Raw genomic sequence first — 17,884 nt, forward strand, 5'->3', positions numbered from 1 at the left:
GCCCGCACGTGGATATGGCCTCCCTCGGCACCATGAGAATTTGCCAACTCCCAACCATGGCGCTGGATGCCATTTGCCTTTTCTACAAGCAGTCAGGGATTATGCACCTTCTCTCCACCTAGACAGTCATCTGGTGCCATCCTGCCTTATAACCAGCCCTGCACGTGCAACGTGCACACCAACCTCAAAAAACTGAGGGGCACGCCTCAGAATCAAATGTTTGTAATTTCAATAAGAGGTGTCACTTTTGTTGAGAAATCCCTTACATATTCCAAAGTCTATTAGGCACAGTATATACACAGTTATTATAACTGTTGGTGTCCCTAATACTCCTCCTAGATCCGATCACATTTTTATTTAATAATGAGAATTACGTTTATGCATTATTCTATAATTTGAGGTTACTCTACCATGGATCCAGATTATTGGGACATTTGTAGCTCACTAATGAGTGCATTTAGAGGTTGATGGATGGAGCAGTGTCGGTCAGAAAGGGGGGGGGGACCTTACCTCCACCATCGTGAGGGTACTGCGACCATCAAAGTGAGAGTTGGCTCAGGCCTAGTAGACAAATCTGTGCATCGAAAAGAATCCCTGTCGCAGTAGTTCCTTTCAATTGACAAAATGTTTGATGTATGTCCGCCATCAGATTTCACAGATGCACAGCAAACGTTTAAAACCGTTTTGTTTTTAATAATATAATCCCAAAGTTTGAGTTTATTATTGAAAAACAAAATTGAATGATCCACATATTCATAGAGTTATCTCCCAGGGTGTGAAGGTGGGTAATATTATTTTTCCTGTCCAGGTGGTGACAGACATGAAATAAAAGACATTACACTATCCATCCTAAAAGGGCACATGCTGGTATGTCCTTCCCAGGGCTGGGCTGGCTGTAGCAGGCACTACTGCAATATCGGCCCCCTGTAACAAAAGCGAGAGCAGTGCTTCATGCTAGCACCCACCTCACTCCTTCCCCGCTCCCAGGGCCCTTGAGCAGCAATATGCCAGGGCTGGCTGTTGTTCCCAGCCCGGCCCTGGCCCTTCCTCTGACAGCCTCTACTCCATGGGACCGTCTGAGAACAGCACCCCATTGAGGAGCTCCATCATTGGAAATTGGGAAGTCTGCAATGCCCAAAATAAAGCGGGTGGACTGATGATTTGGTGGAGAGGGTGCCCTCTAACATTATTGACGGCTGATTATTATTAGCCAAACTCTTAATGAGGCCCTACGTTTTCTGTTGTCCTTATACCTAAGCTGTCCATGTAGCGTTCTCTAACAGAAGAGTTATTTTGAGTAGAAATGTCTCATGCAAACTGCACAGCTGAATGTGTGCCACTTGCGCCTTGTTCGGAACATTCACCTTGCAGCCCCCAAAATCTACACACTAAACAGTCCCCAGGGAAAGGCACACAAGATCATTTATACTCTCTATTTCAAAGGATTTTATTAGAAGAATTTTATAGGAACTGTAAACAGATGGAGAACATAGGGCTCTCATGGAGAAAAGTACCATAAAATGTCAGGATTTCACATTGATGATCGCCCCTGTGTAGCATTTGAAAAAATACATATTTGTCTTACGAGAAATATGCACGATAAAAAACCCAAACTATCCCACCCTTGTGTTACTCACCCAGTTTTGTGTTTTGAGGAAGACTGAAAAGATATACTCAAAAGAGCAATAGGATTTGAATGCCAGGCTTTACCCTATCGTATTACAGCCGACACATGAACAAGATCTTCTTTCTGCACACCTCTGATTGGATGATTTGTTATATTGGCAGCAAAATATATGCATTAATTTATTACAGTTAAGGCACATGAAGTCACGACTCAGTAGTAATAGATTAAGAAGAAGAATTCTTCCCCAAATACTTTGAATTAATGCAAGTACATCCAGTATTTCATTATAACGTGCTATGCTGGCACGAAGGGTTGAAAACACCACATTTTAGGTGAGAAATGAATGGACTGTATTTCTATGATGACCTCTCCTCTAATATCAGGGCAAACCTTGTATGTCTCTCAGATATAGCTCGCTATAAGAAGGGACTGCCTACGAAAGCAATGATAATAACAAAATAAGTAAAAAGATATATATTAGGATTTTTGTATAAAATGGCATATTAACAGGCATTTCAAAATGTCAGGGCTCCAGTGGGACATATACTCACATATTCTCTCTGACAAACGGTTTTACAGCTGGAGGTGAGGAATGGGCTGCAGCGTTCAACCAAATGTACTGTTTTAATAATGTATTTATAAGACGTTTATAGTGCTGTAAACTGCAATGCGACTCTGATTGTTTGTAAACTGCCGACTAATGCAGAGCGATGAAGGAGGGGTTTGGGAAAATGTCAGACAAAAGAGTCATAGTGAAAATTAGCAAGCTGTCAAAGCACTTTTTGAACAAGCTGCAGAAGATAGTAAGATAGCTCAGTAGGCTGTGTTGCCACTTCAGAGATGGGCGTATCACTTGCAGGTCAAAGATCCGACACATGTATGGAGGGTAGCTGAGCGAGTTAAATGCTTACCACTGACATCACTACTGTGATATGCAGGTCCAAGCTTGAATCTCACTAGAATTAACCACTCTTTGAGTTTGGTACATTAAGTACTAAAGCAGTGGTTAATAGCAATGCCCATCATTGTTTGTTTTGGAAAAAGTCAAATGTGATTAACACACTATGGGCCAGATGTAGGTCACCGAATACCGATCGGTAACGCCGTTTTCGGCCATTACTGACCGGTATTTGGCTTTTGACATGTAAGTGGCTCGGAATTTACAGAATCGGTATATTTACAGATTCGGTAAATTTACCGCCTCTGTATTTTTCGAAATCGGTAAATATACTGAATCTGTAAATCCATATGTAGGTGGCACAGTTTGCAGTGCCACAGGCCCTTAAGAATTCTTAATTTACCACCCAATCCTATTGGGTGGTAAAATACCGAATTCCAGTGTACATGCACATCTGTGCATGTACACCTATGCCATGTGGCACACAGACATGCCCTTAGCCTGCACACAAGCCTGCAATTGGGATGCTACAAGGTGTCAAAGTGACACCCCGGGATGCTACAGGGTGTCAAAGTGACACCCCGTTCCCCCTGCCAGGATTCGGTATTTTAAATACCCAATCGGTATTTCCCATTGATTCCTATGGGCTTTAAGGCCCATAGGAATCAATGGGAAATACCAATTCTGTATTTACCGAATCGGTAAATACCGAATCTTACAGAATCGGTAATTGCGAAATAAAAATTACCTACATCTGCCTACTTTCAATTTACCTACTCTTAAATACCGATTCGGTATGATTCGGTATTTAAGAGTAGGTAAATCGGAATTACCTACATCTGGCCCTATATGACTGCATGTTTTCCCCGGGCTGACTTAGACTCCATAAAGATCCTCTCACTTGCTTCCTCTCAGTGTACTTAATATTTTGCAATTTATTGAATCTCTGCTATAAACCCTAGCAAGCTCCTCTATGAATCTTCTAGGAATAACTGGGAATGTGGGAAAAACTACAGAAGCACTATTAAATTATATAGATTGAATGCATGTAAGCATGTCTGTGTAGGTGTTATTAAGTGAACATAGCTCAAGAGCACAATCACAATGCCTTGAGGTATGATTGTGGATTGTTTACAGTGCTGCAGTTTGTATGTGGTTAGTGATTCCTATAGTGTGGCAATCAGTGGTGAATCTTACCAAATGAAGATTACTGGTGACTCTTATCTTAGAGAGATCAGTGATGACTACTGTCATACGGAGATCTGTGGTGACTCCGAACATATGGAGATCAGTGGTGACTACTATCAAATGGAGGTCAGTGGTGACTACTATCATATGGAGATCAGTGGTTACTCCGATCATAGGGAGATCAGGAGTGACTGCTACCATATGGAGGTCAGTGGTGACTCCTACCATATGGAGATCAGTGGTGACTCTTACCATATGGAGATCAGTGGTAATTCCCATCATATGGAGGTCAGTAGTGAATCTTATAATTGGGAGATCAGTGGTGACTCCTACCTAATGGAGGTCAGTGGTGACTCCTATCATATGGAGGTCAGTGGTGACTCTTATCATAGGGAGATCAGTGGCGACCCCTACCAAATAGGGGTCAGTAATGACTTATCATAGGGAGATCAGTGGTGACTCCTACCATATGGAGATCAGTGGTGACTCTTACCATAGAGGGATCAGTGGTGATTCCCATCATATGGAGGTCAGTGGTGGCTCGCACCATAGGGAGAGATCAGTGGTGTCTCCTATCATATGGAGATCAGTGGTGACTTATCATAGGGAGATCATTGGTGACTCCTACCATATGGAGATCAGTGGTGACTCCTATCATAGAGTGATCAGTGGTGCCTCCTATCATAGAGAGATCAGTGATGACTACTTTCATATGGAGATCAGTGGTGACTCCAATTATATGGAGATCGGTGGTGTCTCCTGACTCCTTTCATACGGAGATCAGTGGTGACTCCTACCATATGGAAGTCAGTGGTGACTCCTACCAAATTTAGATCAGTGATGACTCCTATCATATTGAGATCAATAATACCTCTTATCATATGGAGATCAGTGGTGACTCCTATGTTATGGAGATCGGTGGTGACTCCTGATTCCTATCATATGTTGACCAGTGGTAACTCCTATTCTTTGAAGATTAGTGGTGACTCCTATCACATGGAGATTAGTTGTGACTCCTATCACATGGAGATCAGTGTTGACTCCTACCATACGGAGGTCAGTAGTGACTCCTACCATATGGAGGTCAGTGGTGACTCCTACCATTTGGAGCTCAGTGGTGACTCCTACCATATGGTTGTCAGTGGTGACTTATCATATGGAAAACAATGATACCTCTTATCATATGGAGATCAGTGGTCACTCCTATCATATGGAGATTAGTGGTGACTCAGATCATATTTTGACCAGTGATTACTCCTATTCTTTGGAGACCAATGGTGACCTCTATCATATGTAGATCTGTGGTGACTCCTATCATATGGAGATCGGTGGTGACTACTGACTCCTATCATATGGAGATCGGTGGTGACTACTGATTCCTATCATATGGAGATCAGTGGTGTCTCCTACCATATAGAGATCAGTGGTGAGTCCTATCATATGGATATGTAGTGTTCTCTGAAGAGGTGGGTCTTCAGCTCCTTTCTGATCTGAAGGAAGGTTTGTACAGTTATCTTGTTAATTGAGTTATAGGTTCCCTGAAGGCAAAAACTGATAAAAAATGCTGATCCCATGTTTTCTACTATTTCCCTCACTTGGAGCAGCACCTAGGGACCAAGAGTCTCTGGCCCTCAACTCGTACTCACGAGGCACGATTTCTTTGCTATGGCCTTTTACATGTAATGCATTTACACACATTGCAACTGCATTTTGTTCTTAGCTGGGGGATTTGGGGACAGTTTTAGGCAACTGTATCCTTTATTAACATATAACCACAGGGTATGGTTCAACATCACACCCTGGCTATTTCACATGTATTATATTTGAGAAATAAATCCAAACTAAACCTGAAAAAAGAATTCCATTGAGCCTAGCTAATTGTGATCTAATCCAAGAGTGGACCTAATAGGGCCACTTGAAAAGGATCCATGCCGGATTTTATAGAGTACGAAACAATGAAAATAATTTGCCTTTTGGATAGCTAAAAATATGTCATGAATCAAGTCACTGGGAACCAATCGTGAATATCCTTATTCTTACCCTTATCGATGAGCTAGATTAGTGTGTTCATGTACCTGTTGCATATGTTCAATGTAATCATGAGTTTTTAGAATTGAATTAGGCTTTTAATATCCTGAAGTAGATGAAAATGAGAGCCATTTTGGTATTTCCTAATTCATAGAATATGCATGGCAAATGTTTGCATTAAAACAATTCTATCTAATACTATCAGTACATTTCAATAAAGAAAAACTTAAATACATAATGTTTTAATGTATCTAAAATATTACTTGAAATATCTCAGTCACAAGTTTAGTAAGTTTCATGATTTTGTCGACCGACGCTTTGGGCATGGACAGTTCAACTACAAGTCTCTTGAATACTTCTTCAATGTCCACTGGATTCGCTTTCAAAGACCATACACATGAAACTCAGGGGCATATTTATTAAAGAGTTGCATTGCCCTTGCACCACGCAATGGGGCGCAAGACCAACGCATCTCTTAAGTTAGATTGATTAAGCCATGCACGGCCACTTTGTGTTGCCCTGTGTGGCTTGATAAATCTAAAGTAATGCAACACAGCGCAAATTGCTGCATTGCGTTGTTCTACCATAGGGAGGATGTCCATCGGTGGAGCGTGTGTGTTCCCATGGACTCACCAATGGTTTTTGACACATTCCCAGATTTACCAACACTGGTAGACCTCGGAATGTGTCAAAATGCAATGCGTACTCAGTGGAAGCACAACAAGGAGAAATATCTTTATTTCTCCTCATTACTTCCTCTTCCCTGTGTGTGCTGCATAGAAAGAGGAAAATATCTCAGAGGATTTTTTTTGTGCAGGAAGGTGCTTACAATGCAGACACCCCTGCACCATGGTGCAAGGGTACCACCGTTGGCGTAAGGCAGCCAAAAAGGCACCAGCGCAAAGAAAAGACTGGAATGCGCTGTATAATGTTAAATACAGTGCATTTTCTGATCTTACCGTATCATGCAGCAGAGCGCAGCAAGGAGGCTTGCTGTGCCAGTGGCGTAGCACAGGCCCATGCAGCCAAGCGCCAGGGCCCCATCTTCACAATACTCTGTCCGGAGAGCTCCAGATTGAGTGTTGAGGAATCCCCTCCACATACCTTGCTGGGAAGCTCCCTCAAGTTTCATTACGCCAGTGTGCTGTGCTGTGCTGTGCTGTACTGTGTGAATCTTTTTTTAAATATACCCCCCAATGAGCAGAAATATATTTTCCCTTCCAAGCCTAGTTCCCTGGCCAGATAATAATACTCTCTGTAAACCAAATCGTACTCTGAATGATGCAGGGAATATGTTTGCTATTTTGCAAGCGGCGGTACTGTTCATAAAGGAAATGTTGCTGCTAAGTGGCATTACATCCACCATAGATATGCAATTTGTGCATGAGTAAAATGCACCTAGAGTCGGGCATCACTTCCTAAATAGGATTAGATGGGCATGAAAAACTGGGCATACAATGTCAGGGGTATACCGAGGGAGTTCCTGAGGAGTGGTCGTGGTCATCAAATGAAGTTTATGACACAAAGAACATATTTCTAAGCAGGTGTGATTGGTCACAAAACAGAAAGACAAGATTTTCCACTGTGCTCCCTGACAGGAAAGGTCTGTTGACCCAACATTTCATAGATAAGCAAAGCAAAGTTAAGCAATTGAATGCAGATTGTTTTAGTAGTACTTCCAAAGAGAGGGGAAATGCTTCCTCCTTTTGGAAAGGCGCGCTTTTGAAAATATGTTTGTTTCAGTGCTTTAAATGGGCCGGTACTAACCGGTACAGAGTACCCGCACTTCTCAGTTTTCTTCCCTAGAGTACCGGAACTTCTCCTTGTGTCAAGAGAGTACCGGTACTCCTAGAAGCAAGCTGGGGTCGGGCTCTGGGGTATGGGATTTCATGCAGCGCAGGTGCTGCTGAATACCTTCAATGGGAGTGTGTCTGTGAGGCGCTCTCTGACAGTCAACAGTGAGTGTATTCCAGTGCCAGGTTGCTGCTGCTGCCTTAAACTCTATCTGACAGCATGACAGGAGTAAGGAGATGTGGCCTATCAGACAGAGCTACCCACATTGTAACTCTTGAGTTGTCAGTTAGAGTGTAAATGCTGCAGCACTGGAATACGCTGTCAGAAGCACAACGCCAGTGGCCAAGTTCAGCTCATGTGTACAGTGCGAAATTAGTACTTTTTTGCAGTTATATATAGCGCACACTTGGCAGGAGGGTATCATGCAGGCCTGGGTGTAGTTTGCGGAGTTTTGCTACGCGAAACTCCGCGAAGTTACAAAAAACTCTGCAAAGTTACGCGAGTGGTGGAGTGCAGTGCGAACTGCAGTTTGTGCTGATTTCCTGCTGCTCAGGTAGAAATTCTACCAGAGCAGCATCTCACGAATTTACTGCTCGCGATCGCGAACTTACCATTCGCGATCGCGAGCGGGGAAAAAACTATGCTGCACTCCGCGAGCTCCGCGGAGCGCGGAGTGCAGAAAACTCCGCAAACTCCGTGAACGGAGCGGAGTACCCCGCCCAGGCCTAGTATTAAAGCACTTTAAATGAGTAGTGCAAGTTCTGCACAAAAGCATAATTTATTTTGTTTTCATGGCACAGAGAGCTGAAATCCCATCTTCTGCTCAGCATCATGTTATTCTGGCTGATCTTTCCGTACAATAAAAACAAAAAAATTTTGTTTTCATGTAAAACTTCTGCTTTTCAACTAAAAAGCTTTAATGCCCTCTGGCCAAGTTCGCACAATATAAAACTGTGAAAAACACCAATTACGACGTACATATATGAAGAAACTTGGCCGAAGGATACTAGAGCGCTTTTGCAGTGAAAAAGAAATTGCCACCAATGTTAAATACCTGCCTCGTAGCCACGCCCCCAGACACGCCCCTACGAGACCCTCAAGACCCATCCCAATAAATTTGGAGAGTACCGGCACTTTTCTTATTCCTTTTAAAGCACTGTTCTGTGCACATGTGTAAGTTCCTTGCTCGGGTCTTCTGGCAATCAGTGCCTAAGATCCCCTCTGTGTCTGTGAAATACCGATATGTCCATGAGCATCTAAATTATTGCATAATATACACACACTTTTCGGCGGACGTACGAAAACTGACTGCCAGAAATGTAGTCACAATGGTAGCTTACAGAAGGTATAAGTTACACAAGTATACCCGGGTTTGTAAATGGGCCACAGTGTGATCTTGTGCAGGACAGTGACAAACGATCTTTACTTCACAAAATGTACAGCGTGACTCAAATACATATTGTTGACATATGACCCCAACCGCCCCCCTCCCCCGCCCCACTGTGTTCAGTGATTCACAAACTGAACATAGGGCCAGATGTAGGTGTCAAAATACCGGTCGGAATCGGCCGAAAATACCGATTTTCGGCCGTTTCCGACCGGTATTTTGACATTGGTATGTAGGGGCACTGAAAACATACAGATTCTGTAATTTTACCGAATCGGTAATGTTACCAAATCGGTAAAATTACCGAATCTGTATTTTCCTATGTAGGTAGCACTTCTAACAGTGCTACATGGCCTTTAGAATTCGTTATTTACCATGTAATACAATTGCATGGTAAATAACGAATTCTTGTGTACATGCACATCTGTGCATGTACACCTGTGCCATGTGGCACACAGACATGCCCTAAGGGCATGTATGTGTGCCACATGGCGCACAAGCCAGTTACAGGGGTGCAACAGGGTGTCAAAGTGACACCCTGTCCCCCTTGTAAATTCGGTATTTTTACAGATTCAGTAATTACCGAATCGGTACATGCCATTGAATCCTATGGGCTTCAAGGCCCATAGGAATCAATGACAAATACAGATTCTGTAATTACAGAATCGGTAAATACCGAATCATACCGATTCGGTATTTGTTACCGAATTTCTACCTACATTTGAATTACCAATTCATGAATACCGAATCGGTAAAATTCGGTATTTATGAATCGGTAATTCACATTTACCTACATCTAGGCCATAATGTGGTAATCTCACTATGCATCCTTCAACTGCGGTTCTGTACGTTCTAAGGGGAGATGTCTAGTACTGTTATATAATTTCGGACAGGGAGATACATTATATATACTTATAGGTCAAACGGAACTCACCCTGCAACCTATCAACCATGTTTCGGATCTATTTGACAAAGCAGCAAACAATGTGTTTTCTCATTGGCCATCACGGGTGCCACGTGCAAGTTACAAAAATACACCTTCCCACCGTCACTTGGGTAGCAAAATGCGAACATAATGGGGGACACACCTTACTGTTCCCGCCCCTATGCACTTGCTTCACTATTGATAGCTACAACTCGTTTTTCTAGTGTGTTTTAAAATACTGTCCCAGAAACGTTTCAGCCTGAACATTTCATTACTGATATCTGCAAAGAGAATATGTAAGTATCCGGAACTTTGCTTTCTTTTCTTGCATTTAGTTCAATAGAAGGTGTGTAGTCCTGGAGTATTTAGAGTTTTAGAGTGGACTTCATAAGCCGCTACACATAGGCAGCCTGCATCTAACCTCCTAATATGAAAGATGGCGTAGAATAACTGTGCTTTGTTTCACGTCAGAGTCAAAAACTGTCAGGACCCTGTGCATGTTACCAATAGCAATTACCAGCAACTGGTTGTCAGCATTGAACAATGATAGTATGCTCGCTCTACGTCGATTCAAATGTTACCTCACATCACTGCAGTGACGAGCATTCTGAAGGAAAGTGTTATTATGGTTTATGGAATGTACTTCCTTTACTTTACCTAAAGAATGTACTTTCTTTATTTTACCCATGCTGTTTTTTGTGTGTCTGGCATTATAGATTTGTTGACTTGACATGTCATTGCTATTGTATACTAGTAGTTAAACCACAGCTGGAAGACATTCATTGACATCTATAATGAAAATTATACAGTTGTTTACGCCACACTGTTGATAACAGGAAGTTGTCAACGTCACTTCATGATTAATCATGCACTGGGTGGTGCCACAAAAGGGACAACTCTCACACACTCATTTATAACACAAAAAACGACCATGCAAGCCTTGGTACCAAACCACACCCATACACTTGATGACGTCACACATACATTTAACACCCTCTCTGACCTCACACCACCGACACGAAGCTTTATATACCAGCTGACAGGAATGTACAGGGTGCTCTAACAGACCATATGTCTGCACTGTAGTGTACTAGCTGATGTAAGAGTGCAGATATGTGGAATTTTCTGTTATCACATGGTATATACCGTTCTTGATGTGGTCACAGAGACACACTTGATGAAGTAGTCCCATAGACTATTTCCATGCGCTGGTGCCACGTGACCGATGTGTAGCTGGTGACAACACACAAAGGACCTGAAGCGGTCACACTTATACTCTTGTTAATGCAATTGCCATGTAACTCTGTGATAATAAGGACCTCACCATAAACCACAGCTATGCGCAAACCAACATAGTACTTGCTGACATCACACCATAAACCTGCTTCAGAAACCCGTTTGACACTTATCTAACCAAAGGCAGAACATTTATCAAGAGCAACTACAGGACAGATGCTTTTGTCAAGTTGACCAAGGGCCAGAGATACCACTCATCAGTCACAATAAAATATCATAAACTTTAGATACAAACATCAAACAAGTTACATAACTGCTCGTGGTTTAACTCAGATGGTGAGCACTCATAGATGTTAACACAGTAGAGTTACTATTCATTCGTCAACAATGGACATACTGATGTTCACCCATTTGTATCATGTTGCACAATGCATGTATTTTCATGCCACAATATCCATTTGTCTCTGAGCCACAAGAGAAAACAAGCTTCTGATGACCTCCTGGAAATGTTCTTTCTTGCAACATACTGTATTTAACGGCATGACACAACCACCTTTGCTAGATGTTAACAAAACTTTACATTCTATGTACACTTTTTTACAATTGTGCAAATAACACTCAGATTAGTGAATATCTACACTGGATATGAAACCACTCACTGAGGAGAAGTTGTGTGGGCCACAGGTTTCGCCCCGGTACTTGCAGGAGAGCAACATGTCGTCTAGCTGGTGACCCAGGCGGTCCATGAAATCGGCACTGATGCCATCGAAGTTTCGTGGTGGCAGAAAGAGCCTGAAGTCTGCCAGCTTCCGGAACCAGCTGTAGCGTTCGTCGTCCTGCAATAGCTCGAGGACTAGCGGCCGTACGGTCCGGTTGGCCAGCAACAAACCTAGCCAGTGTCCCGCATAATAGAGGTCGCTCTTGCTGAGGCGTGGGAAGCGCACTGGGTTGTTGTTGCATAGGGTGATGGCAGGGAATGCTAGCTCCTTGCCCCACTCTAGATGCACCTTGGTATGGGAGGGGAAGGAGAGCCAGTACAGTAAACGGTTTGAGGACCAAGATAATAAGAAGCCCAATGAGGTGCAGAAGGCCAAAAACCAGAAGGCACGCTGCTGAAAAGGGCGGCTTGTGGATGAGAAGTGTCTCAGCCCATGAAGTTTTGTTTGGGGGGAAAGTACTAGCGGCTTGCGATGAGAAGTAGTGGTAGGCACACGGCTGGAGGATGTCCGGGCACGGTGGCGCACTATTGAGGAGGTTCGTGCATGCCCACTGGGTGATGGCGCACTGCGAGAAAGTGTGTGAGGCACTTGCCGCCCAATTGTCCCATGCTGTGCAGTGCCTACACCAACTGTGGTTTTCCTGGGTAGGCTGGTGCCAGCACCTACCCCTGCCCCACCTGCCCACTCGGTTCTCCTGTGGGTGCCAGCATTGTCCACCCGGCTTCTGCTGCTTTTCTCTGCCTCCTCTTCGCTGACCATTGCTCTCAATGCTGGCAGTGGGGCAACAGCATGGCTGTGTGGACATCGGCAATCCAGCTCGGGTCCGCTGCCCCCTCATTCAGTCCGGCTGGAAAGCACGGGATAAACACCAGCTGAGGTAAAGCTACTTCTTCTCACGTCTACGGACTAGGCCACAGGGGAGAAAAGTTTCATTCAACCACAATAACTCCAGTCTGCTCAGGTACGGCCATGGCGCCTCCTTGCTAGTGGTTTCTCCTTTAAAGAAGGCCCAATCTCAGAGAACGAAATCACTTTCACATCATCCTGTGCTTCATCAAATTCGCTCTGGTATGAAGATTGTCCAACTGAATGTACTTTCTCAGGGGTGTTGGTGTCCTTTCCAGAGATGCCCTTCAGTGCGACTCAGTCCGACCATATTTGGGTCCTCTCCATCTGAATAATCCATTGGGTAAAGTTAACACCCTCCACAGGTTCACTCTGCCCTCACACAGACACCCTCAGGTTTGGGATCTCCTGCTCCACCAGCTTCGCCTGGTGAGGTTCAGCAGACATACTTTGGTGCTTCCTGCTCACACTCCCTCAGCAGGGCCTCAGGTCTTACCACCTGCTTCTCTTCCTCCTAACTCTCTGAAGTGGGAACCTCCTCCTTGGACCAGACCCTGCTTCTTGCAGACTCGCCTTCAGGTGGGCTCCTCTGTCTTGGAGACTCCCTCTTCGGGTTCTTCTCTACCTGAAAGACTTCCTCTGGATGGCTCGTCTCATCCCACAGACTAACGCGTGTAGGTCCGTCTCACGCACAGACGTCATCAGGTGTGGCGTCGGCGGTTGCAGGGCCCCCTCAGGTAGACTCCACTGCCTGGCTAACCCTCAGTAGTGTTCCTTCCCCCGCTCAGATACCCTCGTCCAACAAGCCAGGGACGCAAGCCTGTCAGTGCGTTCAATCTCTGAGGCGGGTCTCCCGTTTCTCCACAGACTTTCTTAAAGCGGAGGACGGGAGTCCTTCCTTCGCCCACTGAGACTGACGCAGAACGAGAACCGTTCCCAGCTCGTCCCCCTGCATAGACTCTCGGCACAGCTCCCCTGCCTCCGGGGACTAGCATGGACGGAGCCTCCCTCCCTCAGCTCGCCCCTTCACCGTGCGCTCTGTTCCTGCGGTGCGCACGTTGCCTCAGGTGGGCGCCTCTCGCTTGCGGAGTATTTCAGAAGGGGGGGCGGAGGTGGGGGGGGGGGGGGGGCTCTCCACTCAGAAAGAAAGCTACTAAGTCCTATAAAATGCCGCGATCGGCTTACGCACTATGAAAAGTAAAAACACCAAGGAGTAGGAATGAACGCAGCCTCCCTCCTGCCCCCTGCGATCACGGCTGCGAGCGGGGGCGATGCCCGGCCGCCGTCATCCGTCGGTTGCTCTCCCTCTGGTTGCAGCTGCCGCTTCTCGGAGCTTGCATCAGATCCGTGCGGTCCCTGCCTCCGTGCCCTGCTGCAGTCGCACCATCTTCCCTTCGAGATGCTCCTGTGACGCCGGCTGCTCTTGAGAAATGCGTCCAAAAGCAAATATTTCCAGATAACCAGGAACGCGGTTCCTCTTGGAAACAAGCAGACGCTTCCTCTCCCGGTCATTAGTTTAGTGCAAAAATACCGTGCAAAATTCCGCTTGCTGCGTGTCCGTTCGTGGTAGGATCGAGGGGCAGGGCCCCGTACTCTCCCCCTCGGGCTTGGGGCTCAGGGTGGGCGCTGTTCGCATGGTCGCCCCCTCCCATCCCCACTTCATTCATTCATCCGAGCAGGATGAGCCGTCCTTCCGAGAGGCGGCGGCATCAGCAGTGCTAGACAGGCTCTGACTGCACACAACTGCAGCTGCAACAAACAGCTCAGACTAGAGGAGCGACGCCTGCAGTGAACTTCACCTCATCCTCCCTCAAGCAGCCTGGCATTTCTTTCTGACTGTGTGTGTGCGCGTCATCTCCCACTGTACGATGTTTCTCGTACTCAGGATGATGGGTTCCAAACTTTACAACACCCAACACAGCGCAATCCACAACCCCCCACAGATTCCATAACACGTAGCACAGACACGCCGCAGCATGCCGACCAAACACACCGAAAGATCGCAGCCAGCATATATCTCTGCAAACATGACATAAGTGCACACAAACCGCACACAGCACACACGAAGCCTCGCCAGCACCCACATTACTACGAACAGTGACACGAAGATGCTGATGCCTGCCTGAGAACTGCAGTAAATCCCCAGAAGAAACAAGCATTGGAAATGCAATAGGTCTCGCAGCATTAGAGTTAGTGCATTTAGAATTGTTTATGGGTTTTTTGTTGTAAATCTTTTGCATTTTTATTTTTTTTTGCCAATGCTAAAGAATTACAAATCAAAAAAGCAATAAACAATTGTAAAAGCTGTAACTAAAAATCCTACGAGACCTATTGCACTGTGTGAGGGTGAGGTGTTGAGGGTGAGTGAGGGTGGGGATGAGTGAGGAGTTGAGTGTGAGTGAGGTGTTGAGGGTGAGTGAGGTGTTGAGGGTGAGTGAGAGTGAGAGTGAGTGAGGGTGAGGGTGAGGGAGGGTTATTGCGAGTTAGGATGAGGGGTTGAGGGTGGGTGATGGTGAGGGTGAGGTGTTGAGGGTGAGTGAGGATGAGTGAGGGTGAGTGAGGAGTTGAGGGTGAGTGAGGGTGAGTGAGGGTGAGTGAGGGTGAGTGAGGGTGACTGAGTGTAAGTGAGTGTGAGTGAGGGTGAGTGAGGGTGAGTGAGAGTGAGTGAGGGTGAGGTGTTGAGGGTGAGTTGTTGAGGTTGAGGTTTTGAAGGTGAGGTGTTGAGGGTGAGGTGTTGAGGGTGAGGTGTTGAGGGTGAGGTGTTGAGGGTGATTGAGTGTGAGTTAGTGAGGGTGAGGTGTTGAGTGTTAGTGATGGTGAGGTGTTGAGGGTGAGTGAGGGTGAGGGTGAGTGAGGGGGAGGGGGAGGCGTTGAGGATGAGTGACGTGTTTAGGGTGAAGTGTTGAGGGTGTGGGTGAGGAATTGAGGGTGAGAGAGGGTGAGTGTGGGTGAATTGTTGAGGGTGAGTGATTGAGGGTGAGGTGTTGAGGCTGATGTTTTGTGGGTGAGTGAGGGTGAGATGTTGATGGTGAGTGAAGGTGAGGTGTTGGGTGAGGCGTTGAGGGTCATTGAAGTTGAGGGTGGTTGAGTGAGGATGAGTGAGAATGAGGGTGAGTGAGGAGTTGAGGGTGAGTGAGGGTGAGGTGTTGAGGGTGAGTGAGGGTGAGTGAGTGTGTGATGTTGAGGGTGATTGAGGATGAGTGAGAGTGAGGGTGAGTGAGGATTTGAGGGTGAGGCGTTGAGGGTGAGGTGTTGCTGGTGAGTGAGGGTGAGAGTGATTGAGTGTGAGTGAGTGTCAGTGAGGGTGAGGTAGCGTCTTACTGATTGCCCGTGAAAAGCCCAATTATCTTCTTATATGTGAAAAAGAATGAAATGCGATAGGTACATTTTACAAAAAAAATTGTGAGCTTATGTGTTGTATTTATTGTTATAAAATAGCACTCGCTCGGTAGGGAGGCTACTTCAGAGCTGATAAAAACAGAATTATACATTTAATAAACTGTCATTTTTTGTCCTGTGTGTTTAAGCGTAGTTGAGACATTGACAGCACGAGTCTGAAATATAAATGAAAACAACGCAGCAGGACCCGGCGCCTTTTCATCCCTAAAAGTATTTACCATTTGAGGAAGGACAAGGCGCGAACCCGAAATGCATCGAGGGGTGTGATGTACAAGTTGCCTATCTAGAATGTGAACGATTGTCCGATAAAGTATTTCAATCAATCATGCAATAGAAGTATAGAAAATTATTTTCAGCAAAGAAAAGACAAATGCACCAGTTTACGTTGGGATGACTGAATGCCAGCCACGGATACAAGAAAATTTATCAGGGATTCCAGGCTGCAATCGCGTAGAGTGTTAGGGGGTGTGAGGGGGGGAGGATGAGTGAAGTTATTTGCGTAAGAGAGTGTGTGAGTGTGTTAGTGTGAGGGTGAGTAAGTGTGTGTGAGGCTGAAGGTGTGTGATGGTGTATGAGGGAGATGTTGTTTTAGCGTTACTGAGCGTGTGTGAAAGAGTGTGATAGTTTTGTTGTGTGAGGGTGATGTTAAGAGTGTGTGTATATGTTAATAATAATTAAGTAATGTGTTGTTTGTAACTAAAGGTGTCCCCTTTGTATTACTTCAGTCTTATGTGTATATTAGTATGTAATTTTAAATGTGTATGTATTGTACTAACTATGTGTATGTTTTGTAACATGTTTGTGTAGTCTCGTTTTTATTTTTTTTTTAAAATGGCCGACGTATAGCGTCACGTCGACGTCTGCTATGTTTAGCGGTCTAGTTTATTTTTGAGTTGTGTGTGTTTTTTGTTTACGTATTTTTCTAGCCAATCGGAGCGCGACGTTTTTGACGTAGCGTTCCGATTTGCATACGTCAACCGTTGAATTCCCCATTGATCGAGAATGTTGGTGTGCGGAAGGCGTGTTCTTGTCCCGGTGGTGTTGCTGCGTCGTTTGACAGGTAAGAATGTATTCCTAAGTTTATTTTAATGTAATGTAATGTAGTATATATACTATGTAAAATTTAAATACTTGCTAAATTTATTTAATTCACTCGTAATATTTGTAAATGTTTGTAATGTAACATAAAGTAGTGTTTTTTATTGGCGATGTGTAATGCATATGTTTTGTTAAACTGTAATGTAATGTATTAATGTCCTTTTTTTGGTAATTTGACATACAAAAGGGGTTTGTTTCATTTCGAAGTGGTAAATGTGTTGTAATATATTGATGTAAGTTGTTTTTTTATTATTTTTTTGTGTGATGCTGAAGTAGTCGGATAATTTGTTATTGACGTACTTGAAGTATGAAATGAAACTTTGTGTCTTTGCTGACTGTAGTATTTTTAGCAATGTATGAACGACATGTACAGTGAACTAATGTATTTTTCGTTAGATTTTTGTGACTGACTCTTTCTATGTTCGTAATATGTTTTATTGTATTTGAACTAATTCCGTCTGGATAAATGCTATTGTGTTAAGCGTTTCTTTTTTTGTGTAAATCTCGACTATTGTATTCAATGCGTCCCATTTTCCGGATGAATCGTTCTTGTTTATTTCCCTCTGAAAAATTTGATTGTTTCTGAATTTTTGTTTATTTCGTCATATTTGCTTTATATTAGACGGAATTCCGTGAGAAGAAGTGCTATTGTTGTATGCGTCCGGTTTTTTGTGTAACTGTTGACTACTGTCTTTAAACCGTCCCATTCTCCGGATGAATAGTGCTTGTTTATTGCCCG

At 44.5% G+C, this 17,884-nt stretch overlaps 1 protein-coding gene across 1 annotated transcript in view; it reads right to left on the bottom strand.

The window, feature by feature from the left end:
- Positions 1–13,706, bottom strand: part of ASIC2 (acid sensing ion channel subunit 2) — a 1,943,108-nt gene extending 1,929,402 nt beyond the window's left edge. Inside the window, exon 1 of the mRNA XM_078645029.1 lies at positions 11,743–13,706. Within this exon, the coding sequence (XP_078501155.1) occupies positions 11,743–12,561 (819 nt within the window). The 5' untranslated portion in view covers positions 12,562–13,706. The remainder of the gene's footprint in view (positions 1–11,742) is intronic.
- Positions 13,707–17,884: the final 4,178 nt, after the last annotated feature.

The sequence above is a fragment of the Lissotriton helveticus genome, chromosome 5_1, assembly GCF_964261635.1.
Source record: "Lissotriton helveticus chromosome 5_1, aLisHel1.1, whole genome shotgun sequence".
In the NCBI taxonomy this organism is placed as follows: Eukaryota; Metazoa; Chordata; class Amphibia; order Caudata; family Salamandridae; genus Lissotriton; species Lissotriton helveticus.